The sequence below is a fragment of the Ylistrum balloti genome, unplaced genomic scaffold (assembly GCF_031769215.1).
Source record: "Ylistrum balloti isolate Yb309-2 unplaced genomic scaffold, AGI_CSIRO_Ybal_v1 Utg369830, whole genome shotgun sequence".
NCBI classification, from domain to species: Eukaryota; Metazoa; Mollusca; class Bivalvia; order Pectinida; family Pectinidae; genus Ylistrum; species Ylistrum balloti.
The window spans coordinates 440127-463809 of record NW_026781993.1 but is presented as its reverse complement, the minus strand read 5'-3'; the positions used below and the strand labels follow the sequence as shown (position 1 = coordinate 463809).

The window sequence follows — 23683 nt, the reverse complement described above, 5'->3', positions numbered from 1 at the left end:
ATGTATTATCAAAAAATAGTCTTCATCAAAGTAATGGTGAACAGAGCACTGATGACTATTAATTTTATGGCCTTCATATTTGTTTCGATGGGGTTGCGACATTTTTAATTACATACAAATTTTGTTAATGGTACACGAATGTAAATAATGACATAAATCAGCATTTATATATAGGGGAAAACATGTATTGATCACTATCTAAGTCTATGGAACTGACAAGCGTTTTAATCCAAACTTTCGAAAAACGAAGAAAAAAGTTACGAAGTTGGAGACCCTCTGGATTTTTTTTTCATGATTTTAAGGGTTATTTCCCTTCGCGCACCTGTTCCAAATCTGAAGTGCATGGATTATTTCAATCATTAATTATTAGTACCATGCCATTTTGGAATTAGGGTAGATTTATTTTCATACACATTCATTATAATCTTTTAGTTTTTATACAATATTGGTTGTTCAACATAATCTCAAGTTTTGTGAGTTTTCGCCAAACTGAAATTTGGAACTCTTTACCGTCGGAGGTGCATAAAACCTAGCAACACTGAAACAAAAATGGCGACGACGTAAAGGAAAACTTGTTAATTTAATTTTAGTATTTCCTTACATAGCACAAACTTGTTGAATACTGCTGGAATAATTATAGCAAGAGGGTAAGTCATTCATAATATGATTTTTATTCGTTGATGCTCAGTCAGCAGTGAGTGTCGAAGTTGTATTACTCCAAAAGTAAAAGAAGAACAAGCCTATTTATCTACACGGTCTCTATCGTGAACGCATTGACAAAGCCAAATGCTTTAGTGTAGCTATATAACAAGATAAAGCAGGGGACTATCACGGATGGGACTAAACACCCACCTTGCAACAGTGGACAATTTGGAAGGCTTTAGAACCTACATCCAGAATTCTATACAATGTGTGTGTGTTTTTTCTCCTGTATATAAAGCACACCTTAACAGTGTTATCAACTGCAGTAGTCATCTTATGTTTGGTTATAGCCCTTCAAAATCAAGGTTTATTTTGATGCGACATTATGGGAAAAAATACCTTATAAATAATTTAAACAAATCTGTTGTGTAATTCTCACAATTGAGTGTTTTTAGATGGGATTATATGTTATTGTGAACATTATGTTGACAACATTAGGTCCAAAATTGAAAATTTTCAATATTGATCAAAAGTAAAGAAACATCAAATGATGATGACATTTTTCATTATTTTCTGATATGGCCAATATCAGGTTGACCTAAAAAAAATCAAGTGTGTCAGCAATATTGCAGTAGTTTATGAACAACATTTTTAATATGATAAATGATGAATGTTTTGGGAAGGAAACCTTAAAATCAAGATAGGAAATGCAGAAATGTTTGAGCAACCAGTATGGTTTATTTGATTACTTGTTATCTTAGCAGAACATTTTAAACAATCTCTTTTCTTTCTTCATTTGCATAGAAATGAAGACACAGCCAGTTCAAAGAGGGGAGGAACCCCCAATGTTCCTCCAGCGGCCATCCACAGGCAAATCACAAGATGTGCGCCACATATTAGCGAAGACTTTTCGAGAATTATACACTAGAGATGCTATTAGCGCTGACACGGTAGCAAATCTTGGTGTCTCTAAACATGGTGATGACCCTTATCATGAACGCTATGTGGAGGCTCTAGAGAAAGTAAGCTTTGGAATTTCTGTTGAATCAGATTTACATATTAATTGCGATAGTTAAAGAATACAAGCTTGGTTCTTAATATATATGTAGTTGTTAGAATTGATTAATATATATCTTAATGAAGGAAAATTTATCAATACATCTGTATAAAATAGCATATAACTTGTGCTTTAAACTTTTGTAATGATGTTACTGTACATGTGCATAATTTGACATGAACTTAATTTGGATTCCATCAATTTAACAAATGTCAGATATATTAACTGTTACAAAAATATCGTGCAACACAAGGCAATGAATTAATTCAAAGTGGCACACCTCAGGAAGAGTTACCAGGTATATTATGTCCAAAGTAAATTTCTGTTTGATTTTGTAAAAGTGATATAACCTAGATACAGTTGAGTAGATATCAATGGTATGATAGACAAACACATAACATTTTTGTTATTTTAGTTCATTTTTACTGCCTTTAGCTGTTAGATTTACCTGTTTTCAAGTTTGTAAACTTTTATATAACAGGTATTTGAAGAACGACAGAAGCGACTAGAAGAGGCAGCTAAACTGGAACGTCATATCATGCAGGCACAGGCCCGTGCCATGTCAGCAGATGAACGTCAGCTGAACAGGGTCACACAGAGCTGTGACAACTACTCTGAGCTGGGGCTACCTCCTGGTAAGTCAGGAGAATCAATGCCCACTAATTGTTTGTGTCTAATGAAATTACTGAAGAAAAGTGTTTTATTTTTATGTGAAGAAAATGGTAAACCAAAGAAAAATATGATTTTCCAGGTCGTTCTCATTTCCGATCCTGCATTGACTCGGATTTGCTGAGGAAACACAAATTGTTGTCTCCAGAAGACTATGCTACAGAAGAACAGCTAACAGTGCCACTACCACATGGTGTGTATACATACAGACAGTGTCTCTTCTGTAAGGAAAGGTAGTATAGATCTTAAGATAGTCACTCTGAATATACTACTATGCATGCAGGGTATTTGTTGAATAAATGGTTGATAATTTAGTTCTGTCTGAAACTGATTGACATTTTCTTTTGTTAGAAAGAAATGAAGATGTTCATTTATGATTGCTTTATACAAGGTCCCAAGGTGCCAAGCTATGCACGTGAGACAGTGTCTTCACAGCAACGAACTCGTCCTGTTGACCAGCCAGAAGAAACACCACAGCCTCAGATCTTTAACAGTAGATCCGACCTGGTCCAACAAAGTTATGTATCAGACAGCATCAACGTTGAGCAGGACATTCTGGAGTCTGAGCCTGCCTCAGATGACGCAGAATCAGTCAGTATGATAGAATCACTTGACATTGTTGTAGCATCTTTCAGTTTGTTTTCATTGAAAAAAATAACACAGAAAGAGTTTCTTTAGTTATGAAATAACTAATCCCATGGTTTAACATTTTTTCAGTAAAAGGAAATATTAAGAAATGGAATGGTTTATTAATTTTAAGTCTATAGAGATGTATTGTAATTCCCAGTTACCAAATTTTCAGTTTTTGAATGTGAATCTCTATGAGAAACATTATACATGCAGGACTTAAGTTATGAAAGATAAACTTCAGATCTGTGAAATATTAGTTGAAAAGGAATAAGGCAAGGTAATACCCAGATTTATTTACTAAAAGGTCTGAAGTCAAAGGTCATGGTATATTTCTAGGTTGTGTTTCCAAAACGAGGAGGATGGAAAATCCACATGAGTGAGGCTCAACGAGAAGTGGACAGAAAAGACCTTGCAAATCTTCAGGCTCGTGTGAACTATGTTCGTAATCCAAGATTTGTACCACCATCAGCACCACCTGGTGGAAAATCTCTGATAAAACCATGTCGTCCCAAACCAAAGGAAATAGGAATACAAAGTAAACCTGATATGGGAAAGTAAGTACTATTTATTGATAATGCTTATTCTATGAAAGGATTGTACAAAAGATATACAAGTGAAAAGTAGACCCAAACCATGAATTAAACTGCATCATACAGCTGTTTCGTCCTTTTAGGACTTGTCGGTGATGCTAAGGGCCTAAATTTTGAAGCCTAAGAGGTGACTAAGGAAAATCCAAAGTGATTGAAAGAAAGTCCAAATCCAGGCGTAGGACTCAGGTGCAGCAGCCCCATAATTAGATAAATTTCGCAATATTCATACATCAGATAATTTTAGAATAGTGTCAAGTACATGTGTATTTTCTGAACTGTGCCACTATTTGAGAGAAGTAAAATGTGACAAACAAACCTCAGGGACTTGATCATCAGCTTGATGTACTTTTACATGTACCATACTTATCTGGCAATAAATGCATCCAAATGCATCCTGATGATGAGTACACATATTAATTTTAAGTAACGCTAAACACTTCATGTTTGAACCATGTGGTATTGTATGGTAGTTACTTGATTGTTAATAGCTAATGAAATTAATTGGTATCATCATAAATGTTTTAATTTTATGTTTCAGACAAAAGGAACCATCTGTTGTTTTCTTAGTCTCTCCACCAACAGTTCAATTTTCAGATTACAAAGTTGGCCAGGTTTATGAGGTAAGTGGTTGGGGACTATATCAATTTGAGGTATGTTAAAACATAAGCTTTTCAAATGCTAAAACAGAGCTGTAATTTTCATTGTAGATCAGTAATAACATATAGAAATCTTATCTGTATGGTTAAGATGTCTCTCTACATCACACAGAGTTGATTGATTATTGCATATGTAAGATTTTCATAATGAACTTGATTGATTTTTTTAAATTGCTCTGCTGTAATAATTTACTGTGAGTACAAACTCTTCTTGTGTAAAGTAACAACACTTTTATGCTTCAGTTGACTTTGGAGCTGAAGAATGTTTCTTCAGTGATGAGACAGTGTGCAGTTCTCCCACCGACCTCACCATTCTTCTCTGTTGGACTGGGTAAGAATACCAACAAATACTATCATATAATAAACCCATTACTCCACTTAAAGCCAAAGATAAGTGACAATTAAACATTTTGGTTTATTGCAGCATAAAGTACAATAAATGATAATTATCAGTGTTCTCACTCCTGCCTTTACCTGTAGAGAAGAAAGAAAGTTTTCCTCATGTTGACATTTTCCTGTTGACAGGTCAGTTCCCAGGTGAACATGGTCTAGTGGCTCCAGGAATGAGTTGTCACTATGCTATCAGATTTGCCCCAGACTCACTGAGAGACTTTGATGATGAGATCAAGGTCCAGACTCAGTCTTCTACCTCTGTTATTGTGCCTTTACAGGGTCGCAGACAGCCCCCAAATTTAACTTGTAAGTATTGGTTAAATGTTAACAGCGAAATAAATGTTTCTTCGTTCATATTTGGTCAAGAATGTCTGTATCTTAAGTTAAAACTATTATTAAATGAATCATTTTCTTTTTTTAATATTTTTTTTTGTGATATTGAAAATATTAATTACACATACTTGATTAGGAGCAAAAGATTTAGACTTTTATAATAATATTATGGTTGCAGAAACATATATAACAATCACACTTCTTACACATTAAGTGTGACAGATATCACACTATGTTGAACCCCAGTATTTAGCTTTGGGAGTCTAATTGTGTTTATCTTATATTAACAGTGCCGCAAGTCTTGGATGTAGGGTACTGTCTAGTTGGAAGCTATCACGTTGTACAGTTCATTGTGAGGAACATTGGAGGCAATGGCAGATTCTGTATAATGCCCAGATCCTCATGGCCAGCTACCAACTTCAAGGTAACACAACATTACTGATATTCTAGTCCAATATGCATAGTGTCTAAGTCTTCAAAATTAATATTGTAAGATTGAAAGCTGGCTTCATAGTCTATCCTTTACTTTTAAAGGAATATTTTGAAAAGAAAAATCTTTTATGCAACATAATTAGCAGACCCCCAAATTATCTTGGCCATTAAACCCCAAACCCAAACTTGTATTTAATGTTTTATTTTCCAACAGTCTGTTGTGAGGAATGGCAGCGTAAGCATTCAACCCTTTGAGATTCGTCCATCTGTACTGGAATTGATGAAAGGAGAGAGTGGTGTGATTGAAATTATTTTCACCCCTCCATCTGTGAAGAGTTACAGCCAGGAGGTCACCCTTGTCTGTGACAATTGTCATGTCAAGCACTTCACCATTAAAGGTATCTATCTAAAAGACCTGCCTGACATAACAGCATTGAGCAACAAAATATCATAAAATATGGGCTGGAGGGATATGACAAGTTTTAGGCTCACGAAATAGACCTCCTCTAGAGAAATCAGGAACTTGCTACACATATATCCCTCAAGCTCAATATAGTATAACTGTTTTACGATACTAATACAAACCAATATCTTTTTTTGTTAGAAGAGTAATTTGTAATACGCCTTTTCTTAAGACGATTTCTCAGGCCACCTGCCTGAGTCCACAAACCTTGTGACTGTCATAGTTTCTATAGGAGAAGTGTTGTGTGCACATGGTAAGGTATTCAGTAGCAAGCTCCACCATCATCTCGCCTCATTGGCTTGATGGGAACACGTTCGAGGGTATTTTAATTCTACAGGTTTTAGTTCTCACACTAAAACCGAGCTAAGTGAAATTGAGCCAATAGTAAGGATATCATCAATTTAACCAGTTACTTCTAGTAAACAAAGTAGAGATATATCAAAATAACAACAATTAATATTTCCCTCATCCTTACTTCTGGATGAAAGAGAAATAAGGCACAAGATTTATGTATCATTCTTGGTAAGAGTCGAGAGTTTCCTCACCATACCAATTGTATGATATGGAAAAATTTAATTACCTTACTTTAACATTGCCTGACATTGAGATAATGGTAACATGGCAAAAGTAAAAAGACAGCAGGGTATGGAAAATATATTCATTCATCCCCATGTCATTTGTTTATATCAAACTTAACTAAAAATATCCCTAGGAATTAGATCCCTGATCCTTTCTCATTCCTATGGAGTTACACAAACCCTTTGATGACACTAAAGTTTGATGTAAAAATAGTTCCACTAAGCATTGTGAGCAACTAAATATTTAGTTGTTGGTCATAGGTCTGTTAAATTAACTATGGTTATCTGTGGTGTGTAGGTGTTGCTCAGAAGGCTGCCGTTGATCTAGTTATGGTAGAGCGAGGAGAAGGTAGCATTGCACCAGGAGAGATGACAGACAACACTGCTGAACACATGATTCGATTTGATGACCTCAACCCATTCACATACACTGATCGTACAGTGGTAGTGAAAAATTGCACGTACGTAACTCCTAATGGTGTCTGATAACAGCTTATATTCATCTGATCAAATATTTTAGTGTCTTTTATTGAAAAAGTCTTTCAATTGGAAATAAAAGATATAGATATATTAAAAATATTATGAAACATTGACCTGTTTTTTCAAGTTATATTATATTACTACCATGTACGAAGCCCATCTGGTTTCCTAACTGTACTATAGAAGTTCCATCGTAGATTTTTTCTTTACCCAAGAATAAGACTTTGAATCAGAGGTAAAGGTTGCCCCCCCTCCTCTCACCCCTCAGTAGTCTCAGGATAAATGTAAAATATATGGTATGGAATACCTATTATGTTGATAGATTGGTGTAAGAGAAAGAACAAATTTATCTTTACAGAAATGTACAGATGCCATTCCAATGGATGATCTACAAGCCAGAGATGAAAGAAGAAGAAGATAATGAAGGACAGAGGAAGGTTGTACGTGTCCAGGATGTTGATTCTGTGTTCAGTGTACACCCTCCCACAGGCAATCTACCTCCTGCGGGTGACTTGGAGTTCCGTGTCACATTTGCACCACCTCTGGTAATTATTGTCATAATTTTAGGTCAAGATTGCTATTAATGTTATCATGCAATATGTGTGGTACAAAATGAATGTCTTAAGTATGTACTCTCACTGTCCAATACCAGAGTACAAGTCAATGGATATTTGAAAGGATAAAAACCAAAATGCTTATCCCATGTTTGAAAGTTACATACATTTACTCTGACAGAAAAAGAAACCTACCTGGTAGATGAAAATTGAAAAAAAAAAAATTTTTTTGAAGAAGTAATGGATTTTGGCATTTTACTTATGAAGCTGGCAATATTTCTTGCTTAAGCATGGTTATCCTACTTATAGTTACCATGGCTCCGGGTACTTAAATGATCTTAATTAAGAATATGGCTTTATTATTTAGTTACTGTATAAGGCACATCTAAGTAAATAAAAGTCTTTATATACAGTTGTCCTTTGTAAACAGAAGTTTTGTATTGGAGGTAATTTTGATGATGTGTCTTATTTACCTAGACTAAGTGACAGGTTTACATAAACTGGGTGGTATGTGTTTTGTTTATTTTTTAAGCAGAATGACAGATATTTGTTTACAGAGACTGAGTGATAAGTGTCTTGTTTACCTGTATCAAGAGACAGGTGTCTTGTTTACCTATATCAAGAGACAGGTGTCATGTTTACTTTTATTGAGAGACCTTTGTCCTGTTTACCTGTCTTGAGTGACAGGTGCCCTATTGTCTTATTTGGACAGACAGGTGTACTGTTCACCTATATTGAGACAGGTGTCCTGTTTACCTGTATTGAGACAAGTGTTTTGTTTACCTAGATTGAGAGACAGGTGTTTTGTTTACCTAGATTGAGAGACAGGTGTTTTGTTTACCTAGATTGAGAGACAGGTGTTTTGTTTACCTAGATTGAGAGACAGGTGTTTTGTTTACCTAGATTGAGAGACAAGTGTTTTGTTTACCTAGAATGAGAGACAGGTATTTTGTTCACCTAGATTGAGAGACAGGTGTTTTGTTTACCTAGATTGAGAGACAGGTGTTTTGTTTACCTAGATTGAGAGACAGGTGTTTTGTTTACCTAGATTGAGAGACAGGTGTTTTGTCTACCTAGATTGAGAGACAGGTGTTTTGTTTTCTAGGTGAATGAGTTCCACAGTGTACTACACATGTTGCTGAAGCAAATCCCGCAGTATGAGGATGGAGACTCAGCAAAGCTACGAAACAGGCGTGCCCTACGTGAGCAGTCAAACCTCAGTAATGATGAAGATGAGGAAGATGAACCCACTGAAATCTTCCCTCCATCAAGTGGTGGTAGGTGTTAAAAGTACAGGCCAAAAAATGCTGTCAAGGATGTTTTTTTATTGGTTCAAATTTTTGTAGTTTTACAAGTAAATAAATTTTAGCAGGTGTTATGCAATGAACCATAATTTTCTCTTGTAGTTTGATTTTTTATTGTATCTTTTTCAAGATGTTTTTTATCTCTACATAGATTTCAAAAATGAAACTCCTTTTAAATACTCTTTATAGTAACTTGCAAAAGGAAATGGTTGTTCAAAGTTTCATAAATTGTTTTAAGTAAAATTTTGTTTTACATCAATAGTGAGAAAACTACATGACCTCACTGCCATGGAGATAGAGGTGAAAGGTAACAGCGTGCCCCTGAATGTGGTGTTACATCCCTACGCTGTGTATGTACCTGGTCGTAGCCTTATGGAGACCACCATCAAGAAAAGAGTCACAGTTAGTATTTGAAGCAGCATAGCTAGATAAAGGATACGGATACCATCTTTATGGTTTATCTTAGTTCTTCTTGCCAACTGTATTTGATAAATAAATAACAAACATCTGTATCATCAAGGCTTATTATAAGATACATAATTTCTGTGTCGTATACAATCAGATTGATTGACCATGTAAAAACGATTGTATCTGACATTATACTAGAACAAAACTTATGACTATTGGGTTTTGTTTAGATGGCCAATCACAGTCGATCTACTATCACTTTCCAATGGCAGCCGTACAGTGAAGGGTATATATTGGAGATGGAGCCACCGTTTGGTGAACTTGGTAAGAGTAATAATGGTTATGGCATCAATCTCTCACATTCTTGTATATCAGGGCATGTTTTTCCTTCTTTGCTCTCATCTGGCTGGCTTTGTTTTCATCAATACATTGTGTATAGCTAACTAACCTATGTTCAATAGACTTGCTGTATTTGAAGGAACCCCATTCCCAGGTGAAGACTGTTGAAAATTAATTTGGTATCTCTCATATGAGAATATATATACCTACCCTTGAATACCTTTCTAGATGTATCCTAGCAGGTCATAGTTGCATATTAAAGAGTAAATCAAAGTAGGATATACATGTTGGTTGGTGGTATCAATGAAAGGAATACCTAGTAGTTTGAGAATTACTCTGTAACTTTATAAAGAGCCTGAACTACTGAAATATTTCTGTTACAACATTGGTACATGATAGTGTCTCTGTCACCACAGATCCAGGAATGGCCATGGACCTTGAGTTGGGTATAACTGGAGGCACACCAGGCAAGATCAAGCACACCCTTTACTGTCATGTGATGAACATGGCCGAACCTCTCCATCTCCATGTAGAAGCTGAATTTAAGGTAAATATGCCACAGCTGACCATAAAAAAGGATGTCTGTGGGAGAATGATGAACAATACGAGCTTTAAACACAAATTATAACCTCTTTCTTATGGAAAATTATTATTTGACATAGAATGAATTGGTGATTAACATTGAAAGTGATTGTATATACAGCTTTTATAGCTAACAGAGAAGTTAGTTATATGTTCCATGTCTTTCTGTTAGAAAATTCATGCCTGGTAATAACCCACATATGCTTAATTCTCAGTAGAATAATTAACAAAAACTGTGTCATTGTTTTATATAAGAACACCTACTGACTTTAAACCAGAATGACTATGTTAGCCAAAGATTTCAAAGTATTATAACTAATAGAGTTCTCAACAAGGACAGAAGATATGCCACACCCTGCCTGCCACCTATGCTAGCATTGTTCAGTAATATAACTTTGGGATAATTCATGGTTATGTGACTGAACACCACTAACATAAACCTGTCCCCTGTCAGTCGGGCTGAAAAAGTCTCCAAGACAGCAGGCTATAGCTAACTATGAGTGAGTGCAATTGTTTGAAACAATGTTTAGAATTTCAGTGTTATTGAGATTCTGAGTCTGCAACTAACCATTTAAGTATCTATTTACAGGGTCCAGAGCTAATGATTGAGGAACCAGATATCAACTTTGGTCTTGTCTGTCTGGGAAATCAGGCTACTAAACAGATCACACTGACAAACCTGGCACAAATCACAACCAAATGGAGCATTCATGACAGTCCTGAATTCATTGACCTTGAAAATGGTGATGTAAGTGTTCATTGGTTAAGATGTTTTATCTTGTTAAAAAAATCAGTTATTTGACATTTGATTCAAGGATGGATGAATATTAAATCTTTTAGTTCCTGTCAACCCCAAAAATATTTTGATATATATATCTTAAGGAAAATGTCAAAAATGAAAAATATAGATGGAATTTCAAAATCTTTTTTCTTAGGATCCCAGTGAATTTATTTTCACTCCAGCCAATGGGGAGTTGTCTCCCTTGGAACAAAAGACAATTTCTATAGAGTTCATACCAACAGCCGTAAAGACAATCAAGCGTGTGTTTACTGTCAATGTGGTGGAAGGTAGTGAATGGTAAGGATGATTTGTCATATCATGTAGAATTAACTTATTGATATTTAAATGTAATTTGTGTCTTTCTATAATTGTATGGCAAAGGGATACTATATTAAAGCTTTGTTTTTATTTTAATGCCTTTCAACAACAGTGACTTAATACTTGTTACAAATGAGGGCATTCATATTTATGTAAGCAGACTATCAGAAGAGAAAAGTTAGATATTAAGAATGACAAATTAAGTTTAAACAAGGTTACAAAGAACACACATGGTTAACATTTAGAAAGTCCTGTTGAATTAAGGTTTTAAAACACAGTGATTTTAGTATGATTTATGACTTTGACAAAGATTCCATTGTTGTATATCTCAGTAACATTGGAGCAACAGCTGAGGTACAGGAACCATGTGTCTGTCTGTCATCCTGTGAAGTATGTATGGAGGATGTGTATAAAGGAGTTCCAGTCCTCTGTCAGGCCACAATCATTAACCAGACACTGATACCTACATCATTTGCCTGGGGACATGTAAGTATGCTCATCTACTATTCAGTTTTTGCTATAAAATCATAAATTGATTAATTTTATTGATAAATTGATTATCAAAGTGAATTAACATTGGAAAATCACTGCTGTTTCTATAAGATCATAATTTTTATTTATTTTTTTTTAAACTTGTTTCTTTTCAGATTCAGGGAGGTCATGCTGGGGATTGTGTGATCGAGCTGGACCCTCCATATGGTGAGCTGGGACCACGAGAGGAAAAAACTATAGAGATCCGCTTCATGGCCAACAGAGAGGTATTCACCTATTTCCTTCCTCTTGTAGATTACATCTGGAGATTAGCTGATGTTATTTATTTATTGACTTTAATTTGTTTTTTGTTCTTTCCTGAGAGTTGTATGTAGATTTCAATCTTGGAGTATCACGTTAACTCCATCCAAAGTGTGTCATAGATTTTATCATTTGTGTGTCATTTCCACTCCATCCCATAGTATATATTATACGTCCCTGGTATCATGAAGACAGCTTTCTTGAGATTTACTATTTTAATTTTGTACATTATTACAGGGAGAGATCTCCGATGTCAGAATTCCTTGTGAAGTAGCAGGGATGGAACAGTTATTGTTTTTAGGTCTGTTCTGTGATGCTAAAGGCCTCTCCATTACCTACAAGACATCAGCCTTGGGACCACTCTCCAAGTATGTTAATGTGTTCACCAATTCTGAAGACTTTTTCTATTTCATTTGTTGGTATATATATTTCCAGGTAACATTAGTAGGGAAGGTATCAAAAGACACAAGTGAATAGTACCTTTAAATACAAATTTATGATCAGATACAGTATAGCCAGATAATAAGATTAAATCATCATACAGCTGTTTTGTCCTTCAAGTTCTCGACAAGGATAGTCTTGAGCGAAAATTTTGAAACCAAAGAGGTGACTGAGGCAAACCAAAATTGAGCAAAAGAAATGTAAAAATGTAGATTATTTATATTGCTTCAATAACACATTTATTTTGAATTTTTTATCAGTTACATAGATGAAAGTGTTTTTATGATAGAGTCATGCTGATAATGAATGCTTTTATTTTCAGTGAGTACTTTGAAGATGTTTGTTTGGACTATGGAGAGATGGTGGACCTCGGTTCAACACCTAAAGTCTTTTTACACATTCGGAATGAATCTGGAATAACAGCTCCATTTAACCTTAACATGGAACACTTCATGGCCAAACCACCAACACCACCGGGTAACAAGGACCCAAACATCTCAAAAAGGTACATCTCTGAGGTTTGAAATACATTGTTGTTTTATATGTTAAGATGGCATATCTGCCTGCATTTAGCTTTGGTAGCTTAACAGCATACAACTTGTGTTTCTCAAGAGACTGAATTAAAAGAACATGTATAATGGAAATAAGATATTTGTATACATCTGACACTAAGCTTATGTCTGATAATTATAATAAGCTTATCCACATTTTCAGTTTCAGTAAAATTGCTAACAAATGCTGATTATTTTCTTGCACTACTAGTTATCTCTACCCTTTACTTTAGACCAGCAGGTACCCTGTGGGCTTATTGCATAAGCTATTAGTGTTTCTTTAAGCTATTAAAAGCACATGAAAAGTATTAGCACCTATTCAGATTTATTTTGAGTATAGATTGTTAATGTGTTCAGTGATAATTTAACTGGTATTAAGGTATATTAACACTCATTTTGTCCTCACTTGATAGCCAGCAGAGGCGACTGATGTTGAGTCGAACACCTAACCTGGCAGACCCTCTCAGCAAGACACAGACAAAGGCACAACAAGGTAGGAATCTTTACAATGTCATTATACAAATTTTCTATACTCAAGACAACACTGTTAGTACAGCATTAGCTTGGAAGATTTAAGCATCATTTTCTGTAGACTTAATGGTGACACTAATCGTCAAAAGATGGTGACACTAATTGTCAAAATAAAAATTGTAACAAAACAAAAACTGAAAAGAAAAAAAATACATATATTATTTTTATTGCAAGATTCTAAGCTTCAAAAGAACAAAATATATTCAATATTACATAAATTACATTCAATTCAGAAGTAATCATCCATAAAATGTTCATGATGTTTGAATGTTTAAATCATGAAAATAAGATATTCCTCCATATTGAAAAAAGTGTTGGTGATGATTTAATATAAAAAATTTTTTCAGATTTGTGTAAAGCCATGTTATCTCTTGGGCTTGGAGCTTCCTTCGTGCCCACACCTGGGTCTGGAGTATTACAGCCATTTGGGGAGCAGATTATAGAGTTGGGGGCCTATTCTGACATGTGGGGCCTCTACACTGATAACCTGATGTGTCAGGTATGGACACTAACATAGTGTAATTGTACTTTAGAGTTGGGGGCCTATTCTGACATGTGGGGCCTCTACACTGATAACCTGATGTGTCAGGTATGGACACTAACATAGTGTAATTGTACTTTAGAGTTGGGGGCCTATTCTGACATGTGGGGCCTCTACACTGATAACCTGATGTGTCAGGTATGGACACTAACATAGTGTAATTGTACTTTAGAGTTGGGGGCCTATTCTGACATGTGGGGCCTCTACACTGATAACCTGATGTGTCAGGTATGGACACTAACATAGTGTAATTGTACTTTAGAGTTGGGGGCCTATTCTGACATGTGGGGCCTCTACACTGATAACCTGATGTGTCAGGTATGGACACTAACATAGTGTAATTGTACTTTAGAGTTGGGGGCCTATTCTGACATGTGTAATATCTTAAATGTACAGTCAAACTTGTCATATCTAACTTTTAAAGAGAGGTAATACTGGTAAATAAGGTCATATGAATATGGTCTCTGAATGCAAGTGCATTGAAAAATAAACAAAAAAATTAATTGATTATGATAAATTCATGTTTATAATGATATGGTAGAAGATGAAATATTGGTTATCATATCCTTTTTATTTTAGCTCAGTTGCATCATTTGTATAGAAAATTACATTAGACAGAAAAATTACAGTCACATATGACAGGAAGATACTTAATTCAGGTGGTCTCTAAGACAGGTTTAACTGAATTAAATACCATTGTTGTTGTGTTTTAATGTCAAGTCTTTTTTGATGAAATTCATTATATTGTGTGTCACATGTTACATCAACATGTATGGATGACCTTTGTACCCTTGTCTTTTTCACTGGTTTGTCATTTAGATTGGAGATCTGGATGTCGTGGCCATACCAGTCAAGATGAATGTTGTTGGATGTCCACTCTGCTTCCAGATGACCGCAGCCAAACCTGACCAAAAACCTATTGTGAGGTGAGGGATAATATGGTTTTAAACAGTCCTCTACAAATCTGGTTGATTGTTCTGTACCACACAGTAACACTATAATTTGACAATTTTATAATTCATATGGAAATATCAAGTTGAAGTTATATTTTGAAATGGATAATTAGGTTTGGTCATTGTGAGTGCTTCTACCTATATAAATTTTCAGGAGTAACAACAAAATTCCTACAACTGTTTAGAATGTATCTAGTTATCCATGCTGCTTATGAGATTAGACCCAGGGTACTGTATAGTTTAATTATATTTAAAGGAAGTACTACATAGACAGTCTGACATTTCTTTTTAATGTATTAACTTTCTAATTTGATAACTTTTCAAGGTTTGGGACACATGTGTCTGGAGTGGCACCTACAAGTCGCACCATGAGGATCAACAACACCAGTCCACTGGGTAACATTTATTCTAAAGTTATTCTTAGAAAAAGTACAAATAATGGGCTACAATTTTATACTTAAATCTAGCTGTTGAAATAAAGTCATTTGGTAAAAATGTCTGAAATCATTTTTGGGTATACAATTACAGTGTAATGTAATGTGTTACAAAATTATGTCAAATTTGAACTGTGCTACAAGTCATCTCAATCTCGTGCTCACATTGAACTGCAATGCAATATTTTTAAAAAGAATTTATTCTATGAATATTATCTAATTTACCTAAGTACAGAATTCAGTAGTTGTTCTCATACTTGGATAAATTATGTAGTGAAACAGTTGCTATCAATTTCCCTGAGTTTGAGTTCAGACATTTATCTTGAAATAAGTCCTGAGTCGTTTGTTTATTTTAGACATCTAACAGGTTAATACACTTATCATACTAAAAACATCTCGTTCAAAATCGGTGTCCTTTCAGATATCCGTCTGGATTGGCAGTTATATAACATAGAGGAGGAGGATACAAAAATACTGGATTTCATTGTCGGCTTTGGTGAAGCTTTCCCTAAACGTGATGAAAATGGCATGGAAGTGATTCCGCCATGGAAAAGTGAGTAAACAGTATGATTAAAATTAGCAGTTTTGTCTTTAGAACTGTTTTAGCTCATCCAGTAAAAAGTGCCTGACAACTGGCACCTTTTCCCCAGCAACTTAATGAACAAGTTCTTCTGAAAGTTGATAAAGAGTAGAGTTTTGATATTGTAGCTAGCTTACTGGTTTGATAGGCTAAAGAGATTTTCAATGATTTGACCTTGACTCAGTTTTAAGGTTAATTCTTAAAGTTAAATGTAACACTATAGTCTACACCATATACCAAGTTAACTATAACACTAGTCTACATCATACATCAGGTTAACTATCACACTACAGTCAACACCACATACAAGGTTAAATATAACACTACAGTCTACATCACATACAAGGTTAGATATAACACTACAGTCTACATCACATACAAGGTTAGATATAACACTACAGTCTACATCACATACAAGGTTAGATATAACACTACAGTCTACATCACATACAAGGTTAGATATAACACTACAGTCTACATCACATACAAGGTTAGATATAACACTACAGTCAACATCACATACAAGGTTAGATATAACACTACAGTCAACACCACATACAAGGTTAGATATAACACTACAGTCAACACCACATACAAGGTTAGATATAACACTACAGTCTATATCACATACAAGGTTAGATATAACACTACAGTCTACATCACATACAAGGTTAGATATAACACTACAGTCAACACCACATACAAGGTTAGATATAACACTACAGTCTACACCACATACAAGGTTAGATATAACACTACAGTCAACACCACATACAATGTTAGATATAACACTACAGTCTACATCACACACAAGGTTAGATATAACACTACAGTCTACACCACATACAAGGTTAGATATAACACTACAGTCAACACCACATACAATGTTAGATATAACACTACAGTCTACATCACATACAAGGTTAGATATAACACTACAGGCAACACCACATACAAGGTTAGATATAACACTACAGTCTACACCACATACAAGGTTAGATATAACACTACAGTCAACATCACATACAAGGTTAGATATAACACTACAGTCTACATCACATACAAGGTTAGATATAACAGTATTCTACATCATACACCAGGTTAAATTTAACATTAAATTCTCCATCATACACCAGGTTAAATATAACACTATAGTCTACACTGGATAAGTTAGATATGACACCACACTGTATACTAGGATAGATATATAACTCCACACTGTGTACTATGATAGATATATGACACCACAGTGTATAAGAAGGTAGATATAAATTAAGAATCTTGTGTAGTAACCTGTGTGTGATGCTGTTGGTCTGTAGACCACTGTGTAAGATGGTAGATATGAATTAAGAATCTTGTGTAGTAACCTGTGTGTGATACTGTTGGTCTGTAGATGAGAAGCAAACTCCTGGTAAGAATACATCAACTATCCATTCTTATTTTTTTATTTTTTATTTTTTTTGTCACTATATAAAATGTTTTATTAAAATTTTTCTTTCACTTATTTAAAGTGTTATTCAGTCCTCTATATTTGACTCACTGCATGTACTACAAACTATGTAACAAAGACTCTTTCCTATCAAACTGCATGTTGTTTTGATACCTTGACACTAACTTAGAGATTTTATATGTTATATGTCTTAGTTTGCAACTTTTTCCAATTATGTGATATATATCTTTAATGGAAATATCTGATTTTAAATTTCCAAGATTTTTTTTAACCATTTGTAGATGTGCTTTAAATTACAATTAAATTAAATGGTGATATCATTAAAATATACATACACTTGTAATGACTGTATTGTGTCATTGAATGTCTGTACGCCTGAAGTGACTATCCTAAGACCTAACTGCTTGAAATGAGTGCATACCTTGGACAGAACAACTGACTTAAGGACTTACTACACTCAGCTTGCTATCCCTACTTACTGCATGTCCACCTCTCCTTATTTGTGGTGTTGATGTTTATTCCTTTGTCTTCACTTTAATGATCTCTTTAACTTTTTCAATTATTTATTATTTCATCTTTAAACACATTTATTTTGAGAAACAAGTGCGGACATCAGAAAATTATTAGCTGTTTGACAAGCAGGAATTCTCTTCTTTATACTCTTGAAATATAATCAACTACTTAGATAATTTATTGCCATTTTTTGTAAATATCTTATATACACAGTTGAGTTTTCATTTCTGCTTTTTTATCTGGTATCATTGAAAACATACTGGGTATGTGTCTGTCAAATGTGTGTTTTTAGTGAAAGGGAAAAATTCCAAACAACTGACTGAAATCATAGAATACGAGAAATGAATTTCTGGTTTGATCTGTGTTACAAGCCTGAAGCTATAGACGTTAACTTTTGGTACATATTTCCTGTAGAGTTAATAAGGGAGGTGAAATACGATTGGTTGATGCTGCTGTAGATTGTTAGCAGAAGATTAAGTTAGATAGTAAAGACAAGTTACATGATCGACAAGGTTAGGTATGGAAAAGAACAATCAACTGCTGCTTTTATGAGACAACTCAAAAATATTTCATCAATCATCTTTGGTTTAAGAAATGCATTCTTCTCATTAATGATGTTATATCAGTATGATATAAAATGGTTTGTCCCTAGTGCCGGAGATGCCAAAGAGGATGCCTACAGAGTTCATACCCAATTCTCCTGACACCTTACCTACTCTGACAAGGGAGGTAACTCGTGTGATCAACACACCTGCAGCCACAGGTGCAGAACCAGTCCCAAAAGAACCTCTCATTAAGTTTGCGTCAGTTTTTGTCCGTTCACATGAAGGTGTACCTAGCGAGAATCCCTACAGTATCAAAAACAAACAAATGGTATGTATAATTAATAGATCTTTCTTTTGTAAACAATTCTAGAATTTCCTACAAAATCTTCACCAATAATGCTGAAATCTTAATAATTTAAAACTGGAGAAAACAAACACTAGTTATTATTTTTATCTTGTTCACCGTGAACTAGTTTCAACTGACACCACCTTTAGAAAAGGATAAAGTATCTTTCCATATAAAATTCATACAAATTGAACATTGTGAGGATTGTAGTGATATTAAGAAAGACCTGTTGAATAGCACATTGTTGGTTGGAAATTCATGGGAACCTGATGTACCCAAAGATATCGACTTTTGTCTTTTAGGTAATCCCTGCTAGAGGAAGTGCCAGTGTCAATGTCAGCTTTACCCCATTCCCAACAGGACAGGTGTCCGAGGAAAGGGACTGTATTGGATATGCCCAAGGATACATGAGCTTGGACAATGTGAGTTTCGTTAAGAATATGGTAACATAGCTAGTGAAGAAGTTAGAACACATCAGCAGTTTCTAAAAGAGGCCTGTAGATCTTAGGTCAATATATTCACCTCTTCATTTAAATGCCATCTTGGATGGAATTTTTTCTTCTTTTGTTTATTGGTGATTTATAACGAGATATATGATATATGTATGTGGTGACATATATGTGTAGATTTGGAGAATATAGACTTAATTTCTTTTTAAGATTATCAAGATTAATCATAAATCACTTTAATGCTGAAATGTAACTATTGATAGTAACATTTTGTATGTTTTTCTTTTTTTAAAAAGTTGATGCCTTTATGAATAATTTGTATTTATTTCAGGGTAAAATATCTCAAACAGAAAACAAAGTGAGTCGGCTTCAAGGTTATGAAATGTCTAGTCTTCGACTTGACATGACAGCTCATCTGAAACCTGCACTGTGAGTAATACAAATTCCTAATTTGTCATATAAGTATACTGCTGCTAGTTTCAAATTCATGCAAAATTTGGAACAAAAATAGTGTCTTTGATGTGTTAGCATTGTTTGATCATACTGCTGTTGTCATATACCTATTTTACCTGTAATCTTATTTTAGCACTTTTCATGCTACAGATATTGTGCCAAAATATGATTGGCTGATCTGTTTCTGTCTATCATGGAAGTTATTGGGAGTGCATGAATTCATCATTGCACTGAGTTGTTTGATGATGCATTTAATATTTTGTGCTTAAATAAAAAAAACCTTTTACAGTATGCAAAATGAAAATGTTGAATATGGGTCAACCACATAAACTGCCATGATCAGGGTCATAATGGTATTTCAGACTGAACATTGAGCCCACTGATGAGGAAGGCATGAGGTACCGGTCAGCCATGAGTGATCTTCTCCTAGAAGGAGGCAGGGTCAGTAAAAAAAAAGACTAGAGTAGATACATGATGCATCAGAAAGAAAGAATATTTTTCACATCTATGTATATTTTTTAGTTTTGATCTAGATAAATGGAAATATGTGTCATTGTTCTTTAGGGATGGTTTTATCAGAAGCCAACTTAAAAGTATGGCAATATGGATTGCACAGAATGATCTTTGGCAAAGTTATTTGTGATTGAAATCCTATAACATGATCCTTCAACTATTTACTGGACCTGATGGTATTGCATTTTCAGACAAAACCAGAAAGTTCCAAGGTATGCAGTGCCGTGCTAGCCAACCACACAGAAACTCCCCTCACTTTCAAGCTGATCACCAAGCCTCCTTTTGTATTAGTTGATCTCAACCCTACAACCAACCGTGATGGAGCAACATCTATCCAGGAGACCGAGATGCAAACACTGCGACCACAACACAACCTGCTAGTGAGTTTAGTCTAAAGAATCCATGTATTAACAACTCAGTATTTCAATCATGATTTATATCTCGTATTTAAGGTGAGAAATATCTGCTTCGGATCGATATTTAATCCCTCTGTTTCCACCAGTTGATGTATTTCAAACTTTGATAATTTGTAATTGATAACAGACAGCAAGATAAGTGTTACAGGCCATATAAACCTCTTTCTATGAATAGTTGCAGACCAGATTTTACTGTGCAGTTGATAAGATATCAATCATCACTTTGTAGGTGAAAGTTGCTTTCCAAACATCCATTGATCTTTTGGAGCTTGGAGACGGAACAGAGGAAAATGGAACATCTGACAATAGATTGAGAAATCATAAGATCGAAATAATGGATCACGTCCTCGTGGAATTTAACAATTCTGCTGCGCAGGTGAGATAATTACAAAACTAAAGCTATGATAAGGGAAAATAATGGGGCCATTTTAGAAGACTGCATTGGATTCAGATTTCAAAAATAGTCTCCATACATTTCACATTTCGTTAACTTTTATGAGTCATAAACTTCAGTTGATATGAATTGTATCTGTACAGAGAATACCTCTGCATGCCAGCCTGTCTGTACCCAAGATTGAGTTGTCCAAGGAAGAGTTGGACTTTGGGACCTGTTTAGTAGGCCAACAAAGAGAATTACAGCTTCTTATCACTAATCTGACAGCATCACACAGCTTCTGGACAGTAAAGAAAGGTAAGATTTTGTAACAGAACTACATGTGATGTAGGACATTAGGTAGACATGGTTTTTTTATGTTAAATAATAAATAGCTATAATACATTATGCAAGCTGCTAGAACTGTAACGTACAGCTAAAGAATTTTAAAACTTTAAAGATGCTCATCTGAAGTATGTGATATTCCATTACTGAGTTTGTTATTCAGTCACAAAGTCATTGTCTCTGTCAGATTAATATGCCTGAATGAATTCCTTTATACAGGTATCAGATCATTAAGTTATGTGTCCATTAGTAGAGATCTTTATTTTACTTACTCAATAGACTTCTAAAATAATCTGTGATAAATATATTTCAGAATCAATGTCACCAGGATGCAGTGAAGACACATTCATGATAACACCATCTAGTGGTCAGCTTGAGGCACATATCACTCATATCAGTGACAGTAAAACACTTCTCCGTGTTTTCTTCACTGCCAAGTAAGTAAACATATGAATATTGTTATGTAAATATCAAGGAAACAAATTTTGGAACAACTTAATCAGATCACTTTCTCAATTCAACAGCTGGACAGTGGATAGAAAGATAGATGACACATAGTTTCAGAAATGTTTTCAGTAACCAGAATCAGAAGTATTTTCAGTAACCAGAATCAGAAGTATTTTCAGTAACCAGAATCAGAAGTATTTTCAGTTACCAGAATCAGAAGTATTTTCCTCAAAGTAATAGAATATATCAAGTATGTCAGTCAGTTTGCAATAGAGACAAAGATGCTGAAATGCTGTATTAAGTTCTAGAAACCAATATCATTCAGTTGCGTTCTATATGTCTGTGTCTTCATCATACACAGTGCTGAGATGTTCCCTTCCACAATCTACTTGATATGAATATACACACTGTAGGCATGTCTGTGATGCTAAGACTTGTCTCTACTGAAACAGGAAATAAACCATTGGAGAATAGTTTACATATGTCATTGTAAGACTGTCTTATTTAGTCATACCTCACTGTACACTATATATGTTTTTATTTCATATTTGTGTTTTATTTATTGCAGACATGCAGAATACTACGAGGCTGTGTTTGTTTTCAAAGGGGTGTTGGGAGAAACGCCTCAGAGACTGGTCATCAAAGGTCAAGGGTCATATGATGGTCGTTATGAAGCTTTACTCAATGTGTGATCTGACAGTTTATATTTGTATACTTAGCCTGTGATATATGAGAAGACTGTGAAATTTGATTTGTTATTTTGTGATATTATCATGTTGAAGAATCCACACTGAGCTTTTTATAATTTTAACTGTAACAGTCATAATTAGATTCCCATCCATCCAAATTTAGAATACAGTTTTATAGCTGGTATTGCAGATGTATATAATTGAAGTTTGTATGACAGCAATGTGTATTGAAAACTTTTTTGTCATTAGAAGAAAATATTAACTTTTGTCAAAATACTTTTAAAAAACTTTTTCTGAGAAGAAAATTCAGCAAATTTGAAATGGAAAATAAAACAATATGAAAAATTTGTTTTCATTCTTTGAATTTTGTGTTAGCCTGTTTGAATACTTAAATGTACACAAGAGTATGAAATAATGTTTGTTTCTTTTAAATAAAAAGTAAAAGTGCAATTTTTTGTTTTCTTATTTGATTGAGGAGGGGGAGGGGTTTATTGTCCAACGAGATCATGATGAGGTCAAAAAACCTCATGATCCTCTTCAACATGTATTTCCAGAGATTTAGTTCACTGATTACCGAGTAACACCCGAGACAATGCCGACTTCTTAGTCCATAACTGTACATAACATACCCCTCCTACTTGGTGTATGCAATAATTAGATATATCAATTTAATGCTTTTTTGGATTCCCTTCTCATATCAAAAGTTGGCTAATAAAATTTTAGAGGTAATTTTCTGGCTTCTAAGACCATATAAGTATACATCCAACACCCCTCCTATTAGGTATACACAGTTATTAGAGATTTGCTGTGACAATTTAATGCTGGTTTGTTTTTATACTGACTCAAAGGGTCTTCTCAATAACTTAATGTACAAGGGTGCTAATATTAGGCCTGAAGCATGTTGGAGTGAGGGGCTACCAAGTTTGCTGCTATGATTGACATTACCCACTTTCAATGTCACAGAAGTCAGCTGTGTTCTTTAAACTACTTTTTCTCAATAACCAAAGTACCCACGGTGCTGATATAGGCCCTGTAGCATCTTGGGATTAAGAGAAACCAAACTGGTTGAAATGAATGAACTTGACCATTTTTCAAGATCACATGGGTCAAAT

The 23683-nt window shown here is 34.6% G+C and overlaps 1 protein-coding gene across 1 annotated transcript; it reads left to right on the top strand.

Moving 5' to 3' along the window:
* Window positions 1-1448: 1448 nt before the first annotated feature.
* LOC132545164 (deleted in lung and esophageal cancer protein 1-like) lies at window positions 1449-22880 on the top strand. The gene is made up of 37 exons (XM_060208840.1): window positions 1449-1664; window positions 2181-2334; window positions 2451-2561; window positions 2760-2959; window positions 3335-3552; window positions 4127-4208; window positions 4488-4575; window positions 4770-4943; window positions 5261-5394; window positions 5617-5800; window positions 6742-6904; window positions 7282-7468; window positions 8583-8754; window positions 9044-9183; window positions 9420-9513; window positions 9945-10075; window positions 10700-10858; window positions 11046-11188; window positions 11542-11695; window positions 11857-11967; window positions 12239-12369; window positions 12765-12947; window positions 13407-13486; window positions 13872-14023; window positions 14885-14991; window positions 15344-15414; window positions 15874-16005; window positions 17426-17443; window positions 18648-18868; window positions 19189-19308; window positions 19667-19764; window positions 20151-20229; window positions 20493-20681; window positions 20947-21093; window positions 21255-21408; window positions 21749-21872; window positions 22451-22880. Exons 1-37 carry the CDS (start codon window positions 1449-1451, stop codon window positions 22572-22574), a joined length of 5145 nt encoding a protein of 1714 aa, XP_060064823.1. The 3' UTR covers window positions 22575-22880.
* The last annotated feature ends 803 nt before the right edge of the window (window positions 22881-23683 follow it).

Coding starts and splice junctions, on each gene's coding strand:
- LOC132545164 (XM_060208840.1), top strand. CDS start 1,449: ATGAAGACACAGCCAGTTCAAAGAGGGGAGGAACCCCCAATGTTCCTC. Junction 2,960..3,334: donor CCTCAGATGACGCAGAATCA/GTCAGTATGATA, acceptor GTATATTTCTAG/GTTGTGTTTCCAAAACGAGG. Junction 21,409..21,748: donor CTTCTGGACAGTAAAGAAAG/GTAAGATTTTGT, acceptor AATATATTTCAG/AATCAATGTCACCAGGATGC.